General features: G+C 43.5%; 1 protein-coding gene across 1 annotated transcript in view; it reads right to left on the reverse strand.

The window, feature by feature from the left end:
* Positions 1 to 22,196, reverse strand: part of COPB2 (coat protein complex I subunit beta 2) — a 28,034-nt gene that overhangs the window by 918 nt on the left and 4,920 nt on the right. The window contains exons 4-20 of the mRNA XM_077291139.1: positions 21,032 to 21,158; positions 19,797 to 19,945; positions 19,555 to 19,701; positions 19,364 to 19,463; positions 18,521 to 18,663; positions 18,208 to 18,407; positions 17,999 to 18,109; positions 14,585 to 14,673; positions 13,383 to 13,489; positions 13,143 to 13,286; positions 12,744 to 12,874; positions 7,076 to 7,283; positions 6,887 to 6,997; positions 4,901 to 5,115; positions 4,688 to 4,780; positions 2,782 to 2,962; positions 2,621 to 2,689 (exon numbers count right to left, since the gene is read on the reverse strand). Coding sequence (XP_077147254.1) covers positions 2,621 to 2,689; positions 2,782 to 2,962; positions 4,688 to 4,780; positions 4,901 to 5,115; positions 6,887 to 6,997; positions 7,076 to 7,283; positions 12,744 to 12,874; positions 13,143 to 13,286; positions 13,383 to 13,489; positions 14,585 to 14,673; positions 17,999 to 18,109; positions 18,208 to 18,407; positions 18,521 to 18,663; positions 19,364 to 19,463; positions 19,555 to 19,701; positions 19,797 to 19,945; positions 21,032 to 21,158 — 2,325 coding nt within the window. The remainder of the gene's footprint in view (positions 1 to 2,620; positions 2,690 to 2,781; positions 2,963 to 4,687; positions 4,781 to 4,900; positions 5,116 to 6,886; positions 6,998 to 7,075; positions 7,284 to 12,743; positions 12,875 to 13,142; positions 13,287 to 13,382; positions 13,490 to 14,584; positions 14,674 to 17,998; positions 18,110 to 18,207; positions 18,408 to 18,520; positions 18,664 to 19,363; positions 19,464 to 19,554; positions 19,702 to 19,796; positions 19,946 to 21,031; positions 21,159 to 22,196) is intronic.

Here is a 22,196-nt window from a genome sequence, read left to right on the forward strand (position 1 = left end):
GACATTGAGGCGGTAACATGTAGCCGGTGATGTGTTTGGGTTATGACTTCTATCCATGAGCAGGCTGGATAATTGGTGACATTATAAATAGTGGCATAGTGCCAGGTTTATGTGTATATATATATATATATATATATATATATATATATACACACACACACACACGTGTGTGTGTGTGTGTGTGTGTGTGTGTGTGTGTGTGTGTGTGTGTGTGTGTGTATATATATATATATATATATATATATATATATATATATATATATATATATATGTGTGTGTATATATATATATATATATATATATATATATATATATATATATATGTGTGTGTATATATATATATATATATATATATATATATATATATATATATATATATATATATATATATATATATATATATATATATATATATCTCATAGGCTGCAGTTTGTTGAATTTACTTGTGGATAGAGGTAGAGCATGGCTCATACTGTTATATACAGTTGTAAGCATATATGATTATGTAAACCGGTAGTCCACATGTAGGCGTTCGTAACACATTTGTGAACATGTTGTTCTATTTTTCACCTTCTTCTCTAATTGGTTATATGGATTTTAAAGTTTGTGATGAAATAAAATTTATATGTACTTTTTTATATAAACTGACCTTTTGATCATCGTTTTTTTGGTTTAGACTACTGTGTTCAAGAAAAACAAAAACTGCCAGAAAAGATGGGAAACAGTCTGACATTTCATATTTTAGACTCCGATTGCCTCAACAAACTCAATGTTTACATGGGAGGCAAAGGAGAGGGAGACATGTGAATATCACTTTTGGGGTATCTAGATGGAAGTCCACAGCACAATACTGAATAGGTAGCAAGCTGTGAGTTGCCTTAGAACAGCTACTGGGAAGAAATTGACTCTGTTCCTCCCAGGAGCCGCCGGCTTGTAATCAGGGGTGTAGTGAAGCTACAGTCAGTGCTCGCAACATGGTGAGTGGCAGCCGTCAGCACGTCGCGGCACTTTGACAGCTCGTTCTGTACAATTGCACGGCAAAGCCGGCTGCCCAGTGTTGGTGTGTCCTTACAGTCTATGCTCAATGTTCTGAGTGGTCACCGTATCTTCTCCAGTGTGCCTGTAGCCTCTATGACAGAGTCAGAGGAATAAAGTTCATTACGGGCAGCACGGTGGCTCAGTGGATAGCACTGTAGCCTTGCAGCGCTAGAGTACTGGGTTCAAATCCCACCAAGGACAACATCTGCAAGGAGTTTGTATGTTCTCCCAGTGTTTGCGTGGGTTTCCTCCGGGTTCTCCGGTTTCCTCCCACATTCCAAAGACATACTGATAGGGGACAGCGATGATAATCTGTGCAAAACTGTAAAGCGCAGCGGAATATGTTCGCGCTATATAAAGAGATTATTATTATTATTATCTCCAGGTAGCTGTGTTATCAGTACTAAAATGTAACTATGTCAATCTCCAGATTAACCCTATATTTGCCAGTTGATGGTGTTTGGTAACATGACAGGTTATCTATAAAGGAACAATGACCCCTCTCCCTCAGAACACTGTTCATTAGTTTGTCTAAAGGTACCGTTACACTTAGCGACGCTCCAGCGATATAGTCAAACTAGATCGCTGGAGCGTCGCTGTTTAGGTCGCTGTAGAGACGTCAAACACAGCAGCTCCAGAATGATGCAGGAGCGATCCTGTGACGTAACGGCGACTCACTTATCGTTCACACTCCATGTAAAAACATTGCTGACATCGTTGCTTTTGCTGTCAAACACGACGATACACGCCGACCTGACGACGAAATAAAGTTCTGGACTTCTAGCTCCGACCAGCGATATCACAGCGGGATCCAGATCGCTGCTGCGTGTCAAACTCAACGAGATCGCTATCCAGGACGCTGCAACGTCACGGATCGTTGTCGTTCTCGTTGTAAAGTTGCTGAGTGTGAAGGTACCTTTAGCAACATGCTGCAAAGTCTTGTTGCAGAAGTCCTACACCAACAAAGACCCCATGTAGATTAGATAACTGATGGCCAAACAATGGTTACTGCCCACTTTCAATCAACAGAAATCATGTGAAAACTATGTGCTGCTCATTTATGCATCCCCTTAAACATTGGGCAAAGCAGCTCTCCTCCAAAAGCAAGAAAGCTCTCACGTCAGTGCAAACCAGACAGGGGCACAATAGCATACAGGTCACCATCTGTTCATGACAGGTGTATGTACATGAAGAACTTGGCTGCTAATGTTCCCTGTCTGAATAAAGGTTTTGCATATACAGGACCACGGCTCCATTCATATTTATGGGAAGAGCAGGGGGCTCTCAGCTCCGATACTGAATGATGTGTTCAGGTATGCGCACGTCTGCTCCATTCATCCCTATGGGTTGAGTGGTGGGCTTGCATTGAGCGAGGCCATGCTCATCTAGTCGGATTGTGACCGGGAGTATGCATATTGCATACTTGTGGGATCATATGACTGCCATTCCTGTCGCTGACACCGGAGAGTCCTCACAGTGCGCAGTGGGCACAATGTGAGGATTCACAAGTCTGCAGTCACAAACTAATGTTGAACAAGCTTCATTCATTCATAGGTAAGATGAATTATGGAGCGGAACTCACCGCTATGGCGGCCTCTTCAGAGGGTTCAAATCCCTTTGCCTCTTCCAAGACATTTCTCTCTTCATTTGGCTGCAAAGTGGAGATGACGGTCAGCCTTTACGACATTAGCCTTCGATTGTGTAACCTTTTACAGAAATTACAAGCAGTGTACAGGTACTCACAGTGACATGGCGATACTGGCTGCCAGGACGCAGCATGGTGCCTTTCTGCTTCAGAAACTGTTCGCCCGAAAAGGCCTCTTTCAATCCAGGAAACAAATTCTCATACTCGGTGGGGTCAGCCAAGGAATCTGCAGCCTTCTGGTTGATTTTGGATAGACTTTCCTTCCACAGCTTCACCACCCTAGTAACACAAATTAAAGCTAAATTCAAGTCCTATGACATGTGCACTGGAAAGTCAGATCCTGGAGATATAAACATTCATGGGATAAAATGTCCAAGCTTTACTAGATATTTCTTTTAAGCCCTTAAGCACTACCACAGAATATTCGATGAACTCCGGCACTCAGAAAGAACAGTTCATATAATAATTTTTTATTATGATCAATTTATCCTCAATTGATTCTAATATATGATGCCACAGGTGATAGTAATACGAACAAAAAATTTTTACAGACTTTTTACACAACGTCTTATCATGCCTTTTTCAAGTTATGTCTGTTTTCTGAAACAGAGAAATATGACATCTATTACAACAATATTGTGGCAAGAATATTCAACTAAAGAAAGAAAAAAAAAAGGGAAAGGAAAAAAAAAAAGACGGAAAAAAAGGGGGAAAAAAAAGGCCAGACCATTCTGGTCATAAAAGGGATGTCATAAGGAGATCACCTTTGAAAGAAAGATCAAGTGCATTATTCCACCCAGGATAAAGAGAAGCTCAGGTCCAAAAAGGAGGAAAACCACCAAGGATTCACCAAATATGTGGAAAAAAAAAAAAATAAAAAATTATATATATATATATATATATATATATATATATATATATATATATATATATATATATATATATATATATATATATATATACACACACATACATATATATACATACATACATATATATATATTTTTAGATATATATATATATATATATATATATATATATACACATACACACACACATATATATATATATATATATATATATATATATATATATATATATATATATATATATATATATATTATATATATTACACATATACACACACATATATACACACACATATATACACACACATATACATACATACACTTCACTAGTATGTAAGTTCCTATACGGATAAGGCTACGTTCACATTTGCGGTCGGCGCCGCAGCGTCGCCGCATGCGTCATGCGCCCCTATATTTAACATGGGGGCGCATTGACATGCGTCGCACTTGCGTTTTGCGCCGCATGCGTCCCTGCAGCGCCCGCGTCCGGGCGCAGAGGACGCAGCAAGTTGCATTTTTGCTGCGTCCAAAATCAATGAAAAAAAGGACGCATGCGGCGCAAAACGCAGCGTTGTGCATGCGTTTTTGTTTGCGTTGTGCGTTGCGGCGCACAACGCAAATGTGAACGTAGCCTTAGTGGTATGGCATCCCACTATAAAAAAAAGAACAACGACAAGTAAGCACATCAATATGAGTGTTATAGACCGATCAGAATTATCGATCGGTAAGTATTAAACTACCTGTAACAAGGTATCAGATTCACGTAGCCAGCAGGGCAGAGGGAGCTAAACGAAATCCGGGATGTGGAGCCTAGCCGCGTTCCAAAGTGAAAGTGAGAGACAGACGGCGTGCGCGCATTCTTAAGTGTATCGTGTCCGTGCAGGAGCCAAAGACTTCCGGGTGATGGATTACAGGTGAAGTTGGGAGTGCGCATAAATTCATCATAATAAAAAATTATTATATGAACTATTCTTTCTGAGTGCCGGAGTTCATCGAATTTTATGAGATTTTTCTCCTGAGCACCCCCTTTTTTCACTGTGAGCACCCCATAATCTCTCTGACTACCACAGAATAGTCATACATTAATGTCTATACTAGAAGGAAATCCCACAAAATAAAAACTGAGCATTTCTACCTGGACACCTGGCTCGGCAGGTATGTTCGTGCCAGGAAGGCCGCCTCGGGCAGACGACCAGTGGAAATCAGTAGCTCCAGGCAAGTGTCTACTCTGAAAATGAAAAAAGTAACGAATGTGACAACTCGGCCTTGTGCAAGCCAAATTCTCCGACACAAGACAAAGGAAAAGTCTAATAATTTACAAAGGCAAGGTTATTCTGCAGGCACTTACTTTCCCAATAAAAAGTAGCTCAAGAAAGCCACGTTGTTCTTGCCATCTCTGTCTGCCCCCTCTGCCAGCTTGTTCACCATGGAGGCATTTCCTGAAGATGTAGCTAACAGTAATAGACCTCCATAGTCCTGAGCGTTGTGCAGACACTCCTGGGCCAGGCCAAACTGGCATTTGCTGATGGCCAATTCAGCCAGCTGCTTCCACTTCTGTTCAGACTACAGACAGAAAAACACAAAAAAGGAAAATTACTATTAGCAATTACTAAAGAGAATATGCATTAGAAGGAAATCCACCAAGAAAACAACAGTTCCACAGGCAGCCGTCTATACGCAGTAATCTCTCCAATGGAGCGGGAAATAAACACTTACTACACCTCAACTATTTTAGAGAAACCCCTTCCTGCTCCATGAAAGCACCTGCCTCTACAGCAGTGGTTTCACCAAGTCAATCTATGACCGTGGGGCAACACTGGTGGGGTATTGGGCCGGCCATCACACCTTCCCGGCAGAGCTACCCCAAGATGCCATGGCAGCCGCAGCCTAACTAAGCAAAGGAGATTGTGATTCTTGCTGTATACTGTAATATTTAAGTATTCAAATAAAATGATTGCAGGTTAAAGTCCTCAAAGGTGGAAATAAAAATAGATAAAAAAAAGTTTTTAAACAGATAAAAATCTGAATCACCCTTTTTTCCAATTCAGAAATAAATTAAAAGCATTGGATATTTTTGCATCTGTAAAGTCTGGTCTCTTGAAATATAAAATGATTTAACTGGCCCAAAAATGCAATGCAAACGGCTCAATATGTTGTATATGCCCCAAAATGGTATTCGTAAAACTACAACTTTGCATGTAGAAACAATTCCTCATACAGCTTCCCCGTCGGAAAAAATTGTGTCTCAGAAAGTGGCAATAAACAAGTACCAATTTTTTTTAAGCCACTAGAATCGTACAGACCTGGAGAATCTTGGTGGTAACTGTACAATAAATAATTTAGAAATAGTGATGAGCGAATATACTCGTTACCCGAGATTTCCCGAGCACGCTCGGGTGTCCTCCGAGTATTTTTTAGTGCTCAGAGTTTTAGTTTTTTTCGCCGCAGCTGAATGATTTACACCTGTTAGCCAGCATAAGTACATGTGGGGGTTGCCTGGTTGCTAGGGAATCCCCACATGTACTTAAGCTGGCTAACAGATGTAAATCATTCAGCTGCGGCGAAAAAAACTAAAACTGAGCAGTAAAAAATACTCGGAGGACCCCCGAGCGTGATTGGGAAATCTCGAGTAACAAGTATATTCGCCCATCACTATTTAGAAACCAAACCCCAAAAGAATGGCAAAAGTGCCTTTTTTTTTACCCTCTTTTTCACCATTTCAACGCACTTGGAATTTGTTCCCATCTTTCAGTACATCAGATGATAAAATTGATGGTGTCATTTAAAACTACAATTCGTTCAGCAAATAAATAAATCCTTATGTGGCTATATCAATGGGAAAAAAAAACAAGGCACAAAAATAAAAGTTGGCTTGTAAGGTTAAGGGGTTGTCCAAGATAAGAAAAACCTGTCTGCTTTTTTGCAAGATTAGCACCACACGTCAAAAGTACTGCGACAATACCGCACACTGTCGAAAGGTCAGTTGATTCTTTTTTTAAAAACGTAGACATGGTTTTTAATTTTGGGACAACCTGGGTTGTCATATTGGGGCATATGCACAGGCCTTTTTGCCATCAGTAGTCTGTAATGTCACATTTCTCCTGTAAGATAGATACGTGCAGCTGCCGCAGCCTCCACCACGACAGCAGGTGACTTCCACAAGGTCTTCAGTTACAGATTAAGTTGTCCAGTGTACAAAGAAAGAATCTTGAAGAACAGGAACATAAAGAAGTATGGATGTGATGAGGATGATGGAGTATGGGAATCCAAGTATAAGGCGTGAGAATCGAGATCCTACATATTGTACAGAATCCAAAAAGACCCAGCTCCTTACCTCTGCTTCCACTGCCAGCTGATAGGCAATTTTGAGTTCTCCCAGCTGCAGTGCCAGCTCAAAGCGATGCTCCGGATCTGTGGAGACCGCCAGCGCTTGTTGTTTGAAGCCCTGCAAACAGAACGCCATATATTGTCATACACGGAGTGCCATCACATACAAGGTGAGAGCTTAGACAACCGTCCTTACTTGCTTCTCCAGAAAGTGGGCGACACGTGTCCTCTGCTCTTTAGGGATGGTTGGGATTACTTTGTCTGCCATGCTGAAGTCTCTCCTCATTACAGCGGTCTGATACTCCAGAACCGACACCAGCAGAGAGTAGCTGACGATGTTCAGTTCTTTGTCTCCCAGGTACAGGCGATTATCTTTAGGTATGTACCCCAGCAAATACATGGTTCTACATAGAGGAGAATGCAAGGTGATGGGCACGGAGAAGTCACAAGCAGGCACTGAGCGTCCAGTGATCTCCTAGGCTAGCTAATGGCCGATGAGCCAAAGTGTTCACCTGACCAACTACATGAAACAACGAACCATTGTGATAAATTTTATTCATTACTCCAGGTACAGCTGGATGATGGATCCAAGACTGGCCTAGCCTAAAATAAGACAATTACACTCTAGGAATCACTGCACAATTGTCTAGTAAAAGGGAACCAGTCAGCTCCCCGGCCCTCCTAAGCTGCCACCATAACTGTATATAAGCCAATTCCTGGATTATAGAAGATCCTTTATGGCCATACATTTATTTCTAATTCTAAAAATATCAAGTTATAAATCTGTTTTTGGATATAAAATTAGTGAAGACTAGTCCGGCTTTAGATTTTGAAATCACGCCCAGGGGAACATGACAATGTCCACTAGACGGCAACGTCACCATCAGGGTTCTGCAACATTTCCTGCATGGAGGCAGGTGCCCACTCCCTAGCTTAAAGAAGCTAACCACCATATTGCATAGCACTGGGCACTTACAATTGCTCATTTTGCCCTTCTACCCAGCTAATTATTCCCTTTTCCATTAGGTCTGTTGACATCACGTGATTATAAACGGACTAGCTGACTCCTTCTAAGCTCTACGTAGAAATAGGAAGTCTCTTTTCCCTGTATGTGTCATGAGTCACTGCAAAAGTCCTTGAAGTGATGAGGCAGCAGCTGGGTCAGGAGTGGAAGAGGGAGATAATAAATACAGGGACAAGAGACTTTCTGTTCCTACATAGAGCAGAGACAAGAAGAATTTATTGGGTTGAAAGGTTAACTGAGCAATTGTAAGTACAGTACACAGTGCTACATAATATGATTATAGCAATATATTAGGAGGATAAAACTGACGGGCGTGCTTCTTTAACCCCTTCCCGACCTGTGACACAGCGTATGCGTCATGAAAGTCGGTGCCAATCCGACCTGTGACGCATATGCTGTGTCACAGAATGATCGCGTCCCTGCAGATCGGGTGAAGGGGTTAACTCCTATTTCACCCGATCTGCAGGGAGAGGGGGAGTTGTACTTCAGCCCAGGGGGGGTGGCTTCACCCCCCCGTGGCTACGATCGCTCTGATTGGCTGTTGAAAGTGAAACTGCCAATCAGAGCGATTTGTAATATTTCACCTATGAAAATGGTGAAATATTACAATCCAGCCATGGCCGATGCTGCAATAGCATCTGCCATGGCTGGAGACCCCGATCTGCCCCCACCCCACCCCACCGATCGCCCCCCCAGTCGTCCTTTTTGCCCCGATCTCCGTTCCGCTCCCCTCCTCCCTCCTGTCGGCTCCCCCGGTCCTCCTGTCCGCTCCCCAGGTCCTCCGATCCCCCCCCCCCCCGTGTTCCGGTCCCACCCCCCCATACTTACCTAGCTCCGATGTCCCTCCCGGTGTCCGGCCGTCTGCTTCATGGGCGCCGCCATCTTGGAAAATGGCGGGCGCATGCGCAGTGCGCCCGCCGAATCTGCCAGCCGGCAGATTCGTTCCTGCACATTTTGATCGCTGTGATAAGTTCTATCACAGCGATCAAAATAAAAAAAATAGTAAATAAATCACCCCCTTTATCACCCCCATAGGTAGGGACAATAATAAAATACAGAAAATATAATTATTTTTGTTTTTCGGGTAGGGTTAGCGGGTAGGGTTAGCGGGTAGGGTTAGCGGGTAGGGTTAGCGGGTAGGGTTAGCGGGTAGGGTTGCACTTAGGGTTGCACTTAGGGTTGCACTTAGGGTTGCACTTAGGGTTGCACTTAGGGCTAGGGTTGCACTTAGGGCTAGGGTTGCACTTAGGGCTAGGGTTGCACTTAGGGCTAGGGTTGCACTTAGGGCTAGGGTTGCACTTAGGGCTAGGGTTGCACTTAGGGCTAGGGTTGCACTTAGGGCTAGGGTTGCACTTAGGGCTAGGGTTGCACTTAGGGCTAGGGTTGCACTTAGGGCTAGGGTTGCACTTAGGGCTAGGGTTGCACTTAGGGCTAGGGTTGCACTTAGGGCTAGGGTTGCACTTAGGGCTAGGGTTGCACTTAGGGCTAGGGTTGCACTTAGGGCTAGGGTTGCACTTAGGGCTAGGGTTGCACTTAGGGCTAGGGTTAGAATTAGGGTTAGAATTAGGGTTAGGGTTGGAATTAGGGTTAGAATTAGGCTATGTGCACACGGTGCGGATTTGGCTGCGGATCCGCAGCGGATTGGTCGCTGCGGATTCGTATCAGTTTTCCATCACGTTTACAGTACCACGTAAACCTATGGAAAACCAAATCCGCTGTGCCCATGGTGCGGAAAATACAGCGCGGAAACGCTGCGTTGTATTTTCCGCAGCATGTCAATTCTTTGTGCAATTCCGCAGCGTTTTACACCTGCTCCATAATAGGAATCCGCAAGTGAAATCCACACAAAAAACACTGGAAATCCGCGGTAAATCCGCAGCTAAAGCGCAGTGCGTTTTACCTGCAGATTTTTCAAAAACTGCGGAAAAATCCACACAAATCCGCAACGTGAGCACATAGCCTTAGGGTTGGAATTAGGGGTAAGACTAGGGTTAGGGGTGTGTTGGGGTTACGGTTGTGGTTAGGGTTGGGATTAGAGTTAGGGGTGTGTTGGGGTTAGTGTTGGAGTTAGAATTGAGGGGTTTCCACTTTTTAGGCACATCAGGGGGTCTCCAAACGCGACACGGCGCCACCATTGATTCCAGCCAATCTTGCGTTGAAAAAGTAAAATGGTGCTCTCTCCCTTCCGAGCCCCGACGTGTGCCCAAACAGTGCTTTACCCCCACATATGGGGTACCAGCGTACTCAGGAGAAACTGGACAACAACTTTTGGGGTCCAATTTCTCCTGTAACCCTTGGGAAAATAAAAAATTGCGGGCTAAAAAATTATTTTTGAGGAAAGAAAAATGATTTTTTATTTTCACAGCTCTGCGTTATAAACTTCTGTGAAGCACTTGGGGGTTCAAAGTGCTCACCACACATCTAGATAAGTTCCCTTGGGGGTTTAGTTTCCAAAATGGGGTCACTTGTGGGGAGTTTCTACTGTTTAGGCACATCAGGGGCTCTGCAAACGCAACGTGACGCCCGCAGAGCATTCCATCAAAGTCTGCATTTCAAAACATCACTACTTCACTTCCAAGCCCCGGCATGTGCCCAAACAGTGCTTTACCCCCACATATGGGGTACCAGCGTACTCAGGAGAAACTGATCAACAACTTTTGGGGTCCAATTTCTCCTGTAACCCTTGGGAAAATAAAAAATTCAGGGCTAAAAAAAAATTTTTGAGAAAAGAAAAATTATTTTTTATTTTCATGGCTCTGCGTTATAAACTTCTGTGAAGCACTTGGGGGTTCAAAGTGCTCACCACACATCTAGATTAGTTCCTTGGGAGGTCTAGTTTCCAAAATGTGGTCACTCCAATGTTTAGGCACACAGGGGCTCTCCAAATGGTGTCCGCTAATGATTGGAGCTAATTTTCCATTCAAAAAGACAAATGGCGTGCCTTCCCTTCCAAGCCCTGCCGTGCACCCAAACAGTGGTTTACCCCCACATATGGGGTATCATCGTACTCAGGACAAACTGGACAACAACATTTGGGGTCCAATTTCTCCTGTTACCCTTGGGAAAATAAAAAATTCTGGGCTAAAAATCATTTTTGAGGAAAGAAAAATTATTTTTTATTTTCACGGCTCTGCGTTATAAACTTCTGTGAAGCACTTGTTGGTTTAAAGTGCTCACTATGCATCTAGATAAGTTCCTTGGGGGGTCTAGTTTCCAAAATGGGGTCACTTGTGGGGGAGCTCCAATGTTTAGGCACACAGGGGCTCTCCAAACGCGACATGGTGTCCGCTAACGATTGGAGCTACTTTTCCATTCAAAAAGTCAAATGGCGCGCCTTCCCTTCCGAGCCTTGCCATGCGCCCAAACAGTGGTTTACCCCCACATATGAGGTATCGGCGTACTCAGGAGAAATTGCCCAACAAATTTTAGGATCCATTTTATCCTGTTGCCCATGTGAAAAATAAAAAATTGAGGCTAAAATAATTTTTTTGTGAAAAAAAAGTACTTTTTCATTTTTACGGATCAATTTGTGAAGCACCTGGGGGTTTAAAGTGCTCACTATGCATCTAGATAAGTTCCTTGGGGGGTCTCCTTTCCAAAATTGGGTCACTTGTGGGGAAGCTCCAATGTTTAGGCACACAGGGGCTCTCCAAACGCGACATGGTGTCCGCTAAAGATTGGAGCCAATTTTTCATTCAAAAAGTCAAATGGCGCTCCTTCCCTTCCGAGTTCTGCCGTGCGCCCAAACAGTGGTTTACCCCCACATATGAGGTATCAGCGTACTCAGAACAAATTGGACAACAACTTTCGTGGTCCAGTTTCTCCTTTTACCCTTGGGAAAATAAAAACATGGTTGCTAAAAGATCATTTTTGTGACTAAAAAGTTAAATGTTCATTTTTTCCTTCCATGTTGCTTCTGCTGCTGTGAAACACCTGAAGGGTTAATAAACTTCTTGAATGTGGTTTTGAGCAAAAAAAAATGTTGTTTCCAAAATTGTGCTGATGTAAAGTAGACATGTGGGAAATGTTATTTATTAACTATTTTGTGTCACATAACTCTCTGGTTTAACAGAATAAAAATTCAAAATGTGAAAATTGCGAAATTTTCAAAATTTTCGCCAAGTTTCCATTTTTTTCACAAATAAATGCAGAAATTATCGACCTAAATTTACCACTAACATGAAGCCCAATATGTCACGAAAAAACTATCTCAGAATCGCTAGGATCCGTTGAAGCGTTCCCGAGTTATTACCTCATAAAGGGACACTGGTCAGAATTGCAAAAAACGGCCAGGTCATTAAGGCCAAAATAGGCTGGGTCATGAAGGGGTTAATCAGCACTGCGCATGCTTCGGCAGGTATTACTGATGCCGACCCCGTTGTGCAGTAAGGCAAGATCTGTGTCACTATTGCTTCTCTAGGCAAGAACAGTTTCCATGAAGCCGGGGAACATAAACCCGGCTTCATTATACATGGCCTAGAAGGCAAAACACCGTGTTCATGCGCGAGGATGGCAGCACCTCATGGTAATGTCGCTTCTGAAGTGGATGTTGTGCATCTTTATAATAAGTGTATGGCACTTTTTTTTTTTATAATCAAGGAATGAGGCTTATATAAAGTTATGGTGGCGTTTAGTCAGGGCAGGGGAACAGACAGGTTCCTTTTAAGTAGAAGTCAGCAACAATACGGCAAAAGTTAAGATTTTTTTTGTAACATAGGAGCCTATGGATGCTGAACATCAAAGCCTTCTGGGAGATTCGCTGGACATCTAACTACAATGTAACCTGCAATGGAAGTGTGAATATGCCGTAACTATGCACCAATATATGTTAATCACTCACCTGTCCAAATGTGCAATGGTAACAATTTCTCCACCTACATAATAGTTGAGTCTGTTTACTGTGCTGGTGTAGATGAAACAGTCTCCAACCCAGAGGCCAGTTTTCACAATCTCCTGAATTTCACCGAGCACCTAAAAGGGGAAACAAAAATAAATCAGAATTGCAGCCTTATTGATCAGCAAACTAAGAACTGCCTATAAGTGGTGGTGATGTGCCCCCTCCTATGTGCTACCAGGACTGCGCTCTTGGGGTCCATCAGATGTGGTGCTTGTCCATCATGCTGACAGGGAGGCAGAGGGCACTCAGATACATACTACTTAGCAAGGTGTCAGCCATGGGAAAGGTAATACATCTAAGGTTTTTGCTCTATGCCACAATAAACTATTAATCACTACTTGCCTCAAAAGCATCTTCGATGCCGTCCTCAGAAACGCCTTCATGAGTCTCCTGGGCAGTGGCTACTTTCTCGGAGAGGTATTTGAGGATAAAGAAGGATTCTTCTGTAGCAATGCACACCAGCTCTCCGGAGTCCGACCAGAAAATCTGCCAATGAGAATGGTCAAACAGTAAGATGTAACTGATGCTGCAAACTATAAACTCAGCAATATCAACACTGTGTCAAAATCATAAAAACCTCACATGTTTCGGCTGAATTTCTATCCTCCGGATGAGCTCTGTGTTCTCCCAGTCATAGAAGGCCAAACCGTTCACAGACCGCACACCAAGTAAAAATCCCCCATAGATGCCTGAAATTAGAGGGGGACATTTATGAGCAGGACAAATGGTTTCTGCTACTGAACTGTTCATTATAAAGCACTGGCCAAACGTGTGTATCTCGAGTGGGAAGGAGGAGAGAGGCTGCGAGGAGAGAGCTGCGAGGAGAGAGCTGCGAGGAGAGAGCTGCGAGGAGAGAGCTGCGAGGAGAGAGCTGCGAGGAGAGAGCTGCGAGGAGAGAGCTGCGAGGAGAGAGCTGCGAGGAGAGAGCTGCATGGCACCTCCTGCTTACGATTAGTCAATGTCATGCAGAGAAAAAATTACATGTCCCCAGAAACAAATCTTTGCTGATGCCCCCTTTGTTTTAGCGAAAACAAGTACATAATCTTGACTAGTGAATATTAGTGATGAGCGAATATACTCATTACTCAATCTCTCGAGCATGCTCGGGGGTCTTCCGAGTATTTTTTTAGTGCTCGGAGTTTTAGTTTTTCTTGCCACAGCTGAATGATTTACATCTGATAGCCAGCATAAGTACATGTAGGGGTGGGCCTGGTTTCTAGGAAATCCCCACATGTACCGTATTTTTCGGATTATAAGACGAACTTTTGTTCCCCCAAATTTTGGGGGAAGTGGGGGGTGCGTCTTATAATCCGAATCTGTGTGCTGTGCTGTAGAGGAGGGGGGCGGCTTCTGGAGTGGTGTCAGGGGGCTGGGGTGGGCTGCCTGCTGGCTGCTGAGACAGCAGGAGGTCCTGTGCTGCCGCTCATTAGCCTCATGTAATATTCACTGCACCTGCTGTCGATCACCTCGGTGCTGAACCTGAATTGATTCACAGGGGAGCAGCGAATATTACATGTGCCTGCATCTCCCCCCCACTCCCATCATGGATATGGACCCCGGTCACTCTTATATGCCCCCCCTGTGGTATTCATGTATCTTCAGACAGAAAATTACAACCTGAAAGATCAAGTAAGACACTAGAGGTATACAGTGACAGGACACTTTTGGTCTTCCATCAACCATTGCAAACAGCTGAGTGTTAATTGCTCACTTGTGTAAGAGTGAGATACAAAATTTGCACATAATGAACATAAGGTCCGTAAATAACGTGTCTCATAACGAACCTTCTGCACCAAAGTCAGGCTTGAAACTCTTCTTTTCTTTGAAGTTTTTGAAAATCTTCACTAAACTGCTGCTTTCTCGGATGGCGTACCTTCAGGTAAGACAGGAAGCATAACTAGGAGGAGGCTCACAAAACACAATAACATTACAGGGGTTGTCTGGTGAAAATAAATTATCCCCTATCCCAGTATTGGCAATATCTTACTGGTCAGGGGGTGTCCCACTGCTGAGACCAGCACCCACCAGTAAATTGGAGAATATTTATCACTGATGGCGAATAGGTCTGATACCTGAGCACTGCTCCATCCATTCTTTATTAGGCTGCCGAAAAAGCAAAGCGGGGCAGTCAGCAGCCCCACAGGGATTGAATGGAGCGTAGATAGAGCAGGCCACTCCATATTAATGGATAAAAGTTCTGGCAACTGGTACAGGTTAAGGGCTTGAAGACCCCCCGCCGATAACATCCTATCGGTAGGTGATAACATGTTTTAACAACACAACCCCTTTAATACTTATAGTCCATTAATTGTGATAATTACATTTAGAATTACATCTATAAAATCACGTCTGTGCCTTACTGCAATAAATATTAACCCCTGCACGATATTTGACATAAGTTAACATAATGGTTGGGAAGGGGTTCTGGCAAAATTATGTAAATTTACGTTACGGCAGTAGCTGAGAGCTCAGCGTACGTTACGGTCAAGCCCCGGCTGTCACGACCATCAGTGGTGCACGCACTTCCCCTGGGCCATTTAACCATCTAAATACAGTGATCGATATGCACCACCGAAACATCACCGCAAGGAGACGATTGTTATCATTATGACCTCCGGGTCTGCCAGCCACGGTGACCAGTTTAGACCAAGCCCAGAGAACCCGCTAAATTTATGGGGTCTATGTCTCCAGAAGCACGAGCTGGGTAGATTTGCCATTTTCACTCAGCAACCATAAGAGTAAAGTTTGCACTATGATATATTATTATTGGATGCTCCTTTCCTTCTGAGCTTTGCTCTGTGCCTCAAAGTAGTTCCCAAATAAATGTAGAAGAAATTGAACAAACTGATTTCCATTTTTTCCTATTCGCCCTTATAAAAATTAAAAAATTTGGGCTAACGCAACATTTTAATGGTAAAAATTTAATTATTCTTTCTTCACCGCCCAATAGTATAAATTTCTATGAGGCACATGTGGTGTTAACCTGTTCACTGCACCCCTAGATGAATTAATTGAGAAGTGTAGTTTGTAAAATGAGTTCACATATGGTGGGTTTCTGTTGTTCTGGCACCTCAGGGGCTCTGCCAATGTGACATGGCACCTGCAAACCAGTCCAGCAAAATCCAAACTCCAATATGATGATTCTTCCCTTCTAAGCTTTGCACTATACCTCAAAAGTAGTATCCCCCCACATATGGGGGATCCGTGTACTCAGGAGAAATTGCACAACAAATTGCAACAAATTGTGCCTTTTATTTCCTCCTCTTTTACTGGGAGAATTTAAGAAAAAAATTTTTCCATGGAGTCAGCCCAATGTTATACAATTTTGTGATTCGCCTGAAGGTTAAACATGCCCAACTGCACCCCTAAATGAATTCCCTAAGAGGTATAGTTTCCAAAATGGGGTCACTAGTGGGGGTTTCTGCTGTTCTGGGATGTCAGGGGTTCTTCAAATGTGATATGGCATTTGTAATATATTCGAGCCAAAACTGTGCTCGAGAATTCAGTTGGTGCTCCTTTCTTCCCGAGCCCTGCAGTGCACCTAAACAGTAGTTTCCCCCCCCACATATTAGATAGCAGTGTACTCAGGAAAAATTTCACAACAAATTTTAAGGACCATTTTCTTCTGTTACCAGAGTGAAAATGAGAAATTGGGGGCAAAACCAACATTATTTTGTGGGGAAAAAAATGTATTTTTCCATTGTCACGGCTCAACATTATAAAATTCAGTGAAGCACCTGCGGGTTGAAGGTGCTCTCCATACATCTAAAAAAATTCCTTGACAGGTGTAGTTTCCAACTGTGATCACTTGTGGGGGGTTTCAATTGTTTAGGCAAATCAGGAGCTCTTCAGACGTGACATGGCAAATGCTAATGATTGCAGCAAAGCTTGTACTCCAAAAGCGGTACTCCTTCCCTTCCGATCCCTGCCGTGCGCCCAGTTTTCCACAACATATGGACTATCGGCATACTCAGGAGAAGTTCCACAGCAAACTGTAAGGTCCATTTTCTCCCATTACCTTTGTGAAAATGCAAAATCTGGGGCTAAATCAAGATTTTTGTGGGAAAAAATAACATTTTCATTTTTTCCATCCACATTTTCTTTAATTCCACTGAAGCACCGGAAGGGTTAATAAACTTATTGAATGTGGTTTTGAGGACTTTTAGGGGTGCAGTTTTTATAATGGTGTCAATTTTGGATATTTTCTGTTATATATGTCATCAAAGCCACTTCAAATGTGATGTGGTTCCTAAACAAATTGGTTTTGTAAATTTTGTTGAAAAATATAAAAATTGCTGGTCAACTTTTAACCCTGCTAACTTCCAAACAAAAAAAAAAACTGGCGACAGGTTCCCTTTAACTATTTTGCGTGATACATCAACTGTATTTTTCGGATTATAGGGTGCACTTTTTTCCCCAAAATTTGCGCAGGGTCACAGGAGGCAGGGTTGCTGCTGCAGGAGACTGGCTGCAGCAGGAGTGGGAATATGCTGCGGGCCCCGGGCTGGAAGGAAGGGGTGTCCCAGCAGTGTGAGGCTACGGGCCCCGGGCTTTCAGAAAATGTTGGCGGTGAGCAGAGTACCCGCACTCCCCATTGATTTCTTGGCGGTGGGCATCCGGAAAATAAGAGACGAGATGTCAAACTGCGCATGCGCTGCCACCGTTGGCCATTTACCAGAAGCCCATTCAATGGGGAGTACAGAGACATTTTCTGAAAGCCCAGGGCCCACAGCCTCACACCACCAGGACATCCCCTCCCCCCAGAATCGCGTCACTCCTGCCACCACCAGCTTCCTGCAGCAGTGACCCTGCCTCCTGTGACCTCGCTCCAGTGATAAGCTACTGTAAATTCAGACAATAAATCACACCACCATTTTATTTAAAAAATGTTTTCCTATTTTCCTCCCCCAAAATTTGAGGTGCGTCTTATGGTCTGGGTTGTCTTATAGTCCACAAAATACGGCATTTGGTTTAAGGACATAAAAACTATAAGTTTGGAAATTGAGAAATTTCAAAATTTTGGCCAAAATTTACCACTACCATGAAGTACAACGTGTCACAAAAAACAATCTCAGCATTACTGGGATATGTGGAAACGTTCCAGAGTTATCAGCCCACAGTGACACTGGTCAGAATTGCAAAATTTGGCCTGGTCAGGAATGTGAAAACAGGCTTGGGGTGAAGGGGTTAAGACTTACTCAGACGAGTCGTGAGCCCATGCAAATTCCTGTGCAGATCCAAAGCTCTTGTTTCTTAGGGCCATGGCAGTGTAAATTATGTATTCTCCATCGCCACACACCACTACGAACCTGGAAGACATTGGAGATAAAAGTGCTTACTGCCTACCCCACATTGACTGTAGCCTCCAAAGATGAAGTCTTGCACCATATTGCACCCACAGTCTTACCTCCCATTAGGGTTATGTTGGATGGTCTGCGGATATATTTCACAGCTGCCCATGTCCTTCACGGCTAGTGGAAGCCTCTCTCCATCTTTAATCTCTGTCTCGCCCATGGCTTTGAGATTAGCCTGCTGCACTTCGGAGTGCTTGGCCCAGATTATTTTTCCATTTGCATCCATGGACATTGCTGGCTCTTCACGACCCAACTACAGAGATAAGGAAAGACGACAAGCCAATGACATAAGCCAAAAGTGGGAATATAGGCCGACTGTTCAGATAATTATAAGAAGCAGTCGGCAGAACTAACAATAGACCTCACCTTGACAATGATGCTGCCCTCATCGTACCCTAGAGCCACATTATTGGAGCCACGAAGACCAGACACACACCACACTCGCTCCATGCCATAGTTCAGGGTACTCTCCAGACGGTAGGTGCTAGAATGCCAGATCCTCACAGTCCCTAGAGAAGAATGGAGGTTGTGAAAAGGAAAACTAAAAACTCTCTCTAAACCTGCACCGTGTCGTAAATGGGCCTATATTATTAAGATTAACTGTATTATATTCCCCAGTTTCTCCTTACAGAGCCCATACACTTTAGATTGCTGCTTGCTGAACTATCTTTGTTTTGAGTAGAAATTAGAAGACTTCTTACTAGTGATGAGCGAGTGTGCTCGTTGCTCGGGTTTTCTCCGAGTATTTGTGACTGCTCGGAGATTTAGTTTTTGTTGACGCAGCTGCATGATTCACAGCTGCTAGCCAGCCTGAGTACATGTGGGAGTTGCCTGGTTGCTAGGGAATCCCCACATGTAATCAACCTGTCTAGTAGCCGCAACTCATGCAGCTGCGGCAAGGAAAACCATCTCCAAGCAGTCACAAATACTCGAGCAACGAGTACACTCACTCATCACTACTTCTTATGTAAAGACTTCTTATTAAATCCAGCAATTTCTCAGTCACCGTGGTCTCCTGCACGGGTCAGGGAAATCAGTATAGTGGCCAAACGGTTGCTACTAGCCTTTCCACAAAATTTACCAGTACATCACAATTTACATGACGTTCCGTGTGAGAAAAGTGACGCGACACTACTCCACGGAACTGAAATATTCCAGAAAAATAAATAAATACACCCAACAGGAAAGTAGATTGTAAGGAACACGTACCATCTTCTGAACCAGTGATGATAATGGGAAGCTCTGGGTGGAAGCTGACACAGGAGACGTTCTGAGCGTGACCCTCCAGAGTCTGGACACAGGTTTTGTTCTGAATATGAGAAGATACAATAATATATCGTTACATGGAATAACAGACTAACCGCCTAACACGTCGCTTACTAGCATGCTCGTTTACTAACCTGGTAGTCCCAGATCTTGACAAGTCTGTCATCGGCTCCAGAGATTAGGTAGGGTTTGTCACCTCCACTGTAATAGTCTATGCAGTTCACCCCTTTCTCATGCCCCTCCAGAGTGAAGTTGGGGGAGGAGGACCCAAGCTGCCATACCTGCACAGCAGAGAGACAAGTATAGATGATACATTAAAATCCATAAAGACCATAAGTCACCTGGATCATATATACCAGACACAGGTATACTCTACCTTAATGGTGCGGTCTAGAGAGGCGCTGGCAAACTGGTTGTTATCCTTGGGGTTAATGACGATCTGCATGACGTAATGTGTGTGGCCTTCAAACACCTGGGAGCAGGACCACTTCTTCTCCCAGTCCCACAGCTTGATCAGCATGTCATCTACAGAAAACAGAGGGGACATTGGGCTACATATACCAGGTACGAGCACCCCGTGTTATTCTAACATATATTACGAGTCTAATACAGGAGGACGGCAATGATTTGTGAAGACAAGCAAGGATTTCCACTGCTCCTCTATTACTCCATGTACTTCTATAGCATTGTCATTTTTCACTTTAGCTCTACCCATCACCTGTCTCCATTTTCTCCTCCTGTGAAATACATAGTGGAATTTATAGGTTCGCCGCAGTATACAAATGTTCATTTTTTTACTGTGTAGGTCTATGAGAATGTCCAGTGCCCAAATCCACTTATTCCCCAACCTGCAAATTAAGCGTGCAGTAACCTCAGCCTCCGCATGACAAGGTTTTCCAATTTAATTGTGTGGCTTCGGTGGGATTACATACATCAGTTCTGTCTGGAATTTTGTTTTATACCTGCGCTGGACACAACTAATGAAAAAGATGTGCTCTTGGTTCACCAATCCAGCGTACATAACCGGTTAATAAAATGCTGCACTCAATGATATTTTTTATACAGATCTCAGGCCAAGCCACAACTGAGGTCTGTGAATGGTCCTTTAAAAATCCATGAGATCAATTCCTTCAGGCAACAGCTTACACAAGTCAACTACACAATGGAGGGGAAAACTAATGGCTGGCTGGGTCCATATATCTTGCCCCACAGATACACCAGGCTTTACATTAGAAGACTCCCATGCAAGAACCTTCAAGCCAAAATGACCTCACCTAGATTCCTTAATTTTCACCCAAGGTTTTCCAGTCACTGACTGTGGCCCCCACTAGAAATAATAGGCATTACTGAGATGTTTCAGCCTGCTGACATGAGTTTTATGACTTGCAGACAACCTGCAGACCACCACAAACAGATCTCAGCCGTTTGTTTACAGGTTCACGGCCGCCCATCAGGAATTTAATTTTCCTTCAATTGCTTTTCATTAGGATAGTAGCAGAAAGATTACTAATCCTAATGAAAATATATTAGGCCATTTACCGTCCCAGCTATATATACCCACACAAATCCTATAAGAGAGAGCCGTTAATGCTAACAAGCTCAAAGTCTTACCACTGCTGGTCAGTATGTAGGGCTGGGTGGGGTGCACGGCAATGCAGCGGATGTAGTCAGAGTGGGCCTCGAACATGTGGACTCTCTCCAGGGTGTTGTAGTTGAAGACTCGGATCTGCATGTCATCCTTAGAAGAGAATACAGGTCCATGAGATCAATGACTCCATAATTAAAGGGAATCGGTCAGCAGGGTTTTGCATATTAAAAGGGTAGAGCCCCTGATACCCACAAGGTGTTACTTACTGGGCTGTGTTTTTCTAATTTAATACAATCAGTAGATTATAATTACAGGACTAGGTGCCTCCACCCCCCCCAGATTAGCAGCTTTCTGTCACAATACAGTGTTCTCAGAAGGCAGTGGTGTGGGTGGGGTTATATCGGGCTTCTATCACATCCGCTGCACATGGCTGGAATCAGAATCTCTGCCCCTACATCATGCTGCTGCTGTCTGATTACACAGCAAAAATCTGCACAAAGATTTAACGCAATCGTCTACCTAAAAAGCTACTAGGACAATAAGCTACTAGGCCAATAAGCTACTAGGCCAATAAATCTGTGTATACTCATATTTCATACAATGACTGATTCTAAAATGGTTATCAGGCTTTAATTCCGGTGCCAGTAATGTGGACGTGTTCAAGAGTGACCATCTCTGTCCATTTACTTTTATCCTGTTTTTGAAGACCTGCTCTGTAGTGTCCTGATCTGTGAGGTCTCAGCTGTTAGATCAAAGCAATCACAAAGTTTCCCCTGTCCTGACTGGTCTCATTCAGAAGAACATCATTTTTGATCTGTGTTCAAAAGGGACAGCGTGAGATATATGTACATGAATGAGCTGCCTCAGATGAACATTTTTCTATACTGACAGTGTTCATGTGCAAAAGAAAATCACGCCCTAGCCTATATGCTTTTTGAGAGACACTCACCCACTGAACTCAGCTTAGTAAAAGAAAGCCTTCCATCCTGGCACCATGTGTATGGCTTCTGTTTATAACGGAACCATTGCTAATGTTACATAGGTAATGACTTGGGCCTGTTATTTTTAATAATCTTTATGGAAACGACAGACATATGGATGACAAACCGGAGACTTTACACAGGCTCAACCCGGCCTTACATAGCGGGAAGTGAACACTAAAGTAGAGCTTTTAAAAGCGTCAGCTGC

Source organism: Ranitomeya variabilis, chromosome 2 (genome assembly GCF_051348905.1).
Source record: "Ranitomeya variabilis isolate aRanVar5 chromosome 2, aRanVar5.hap1, whole genome shotgun sequence".
Taxonomy (NCBI): Eukaryota; Metazoa; Chordata; class Amphibia; order Anura; family Dendrobatidae; genus Ranitomeya; species Ranitomeya variabilis.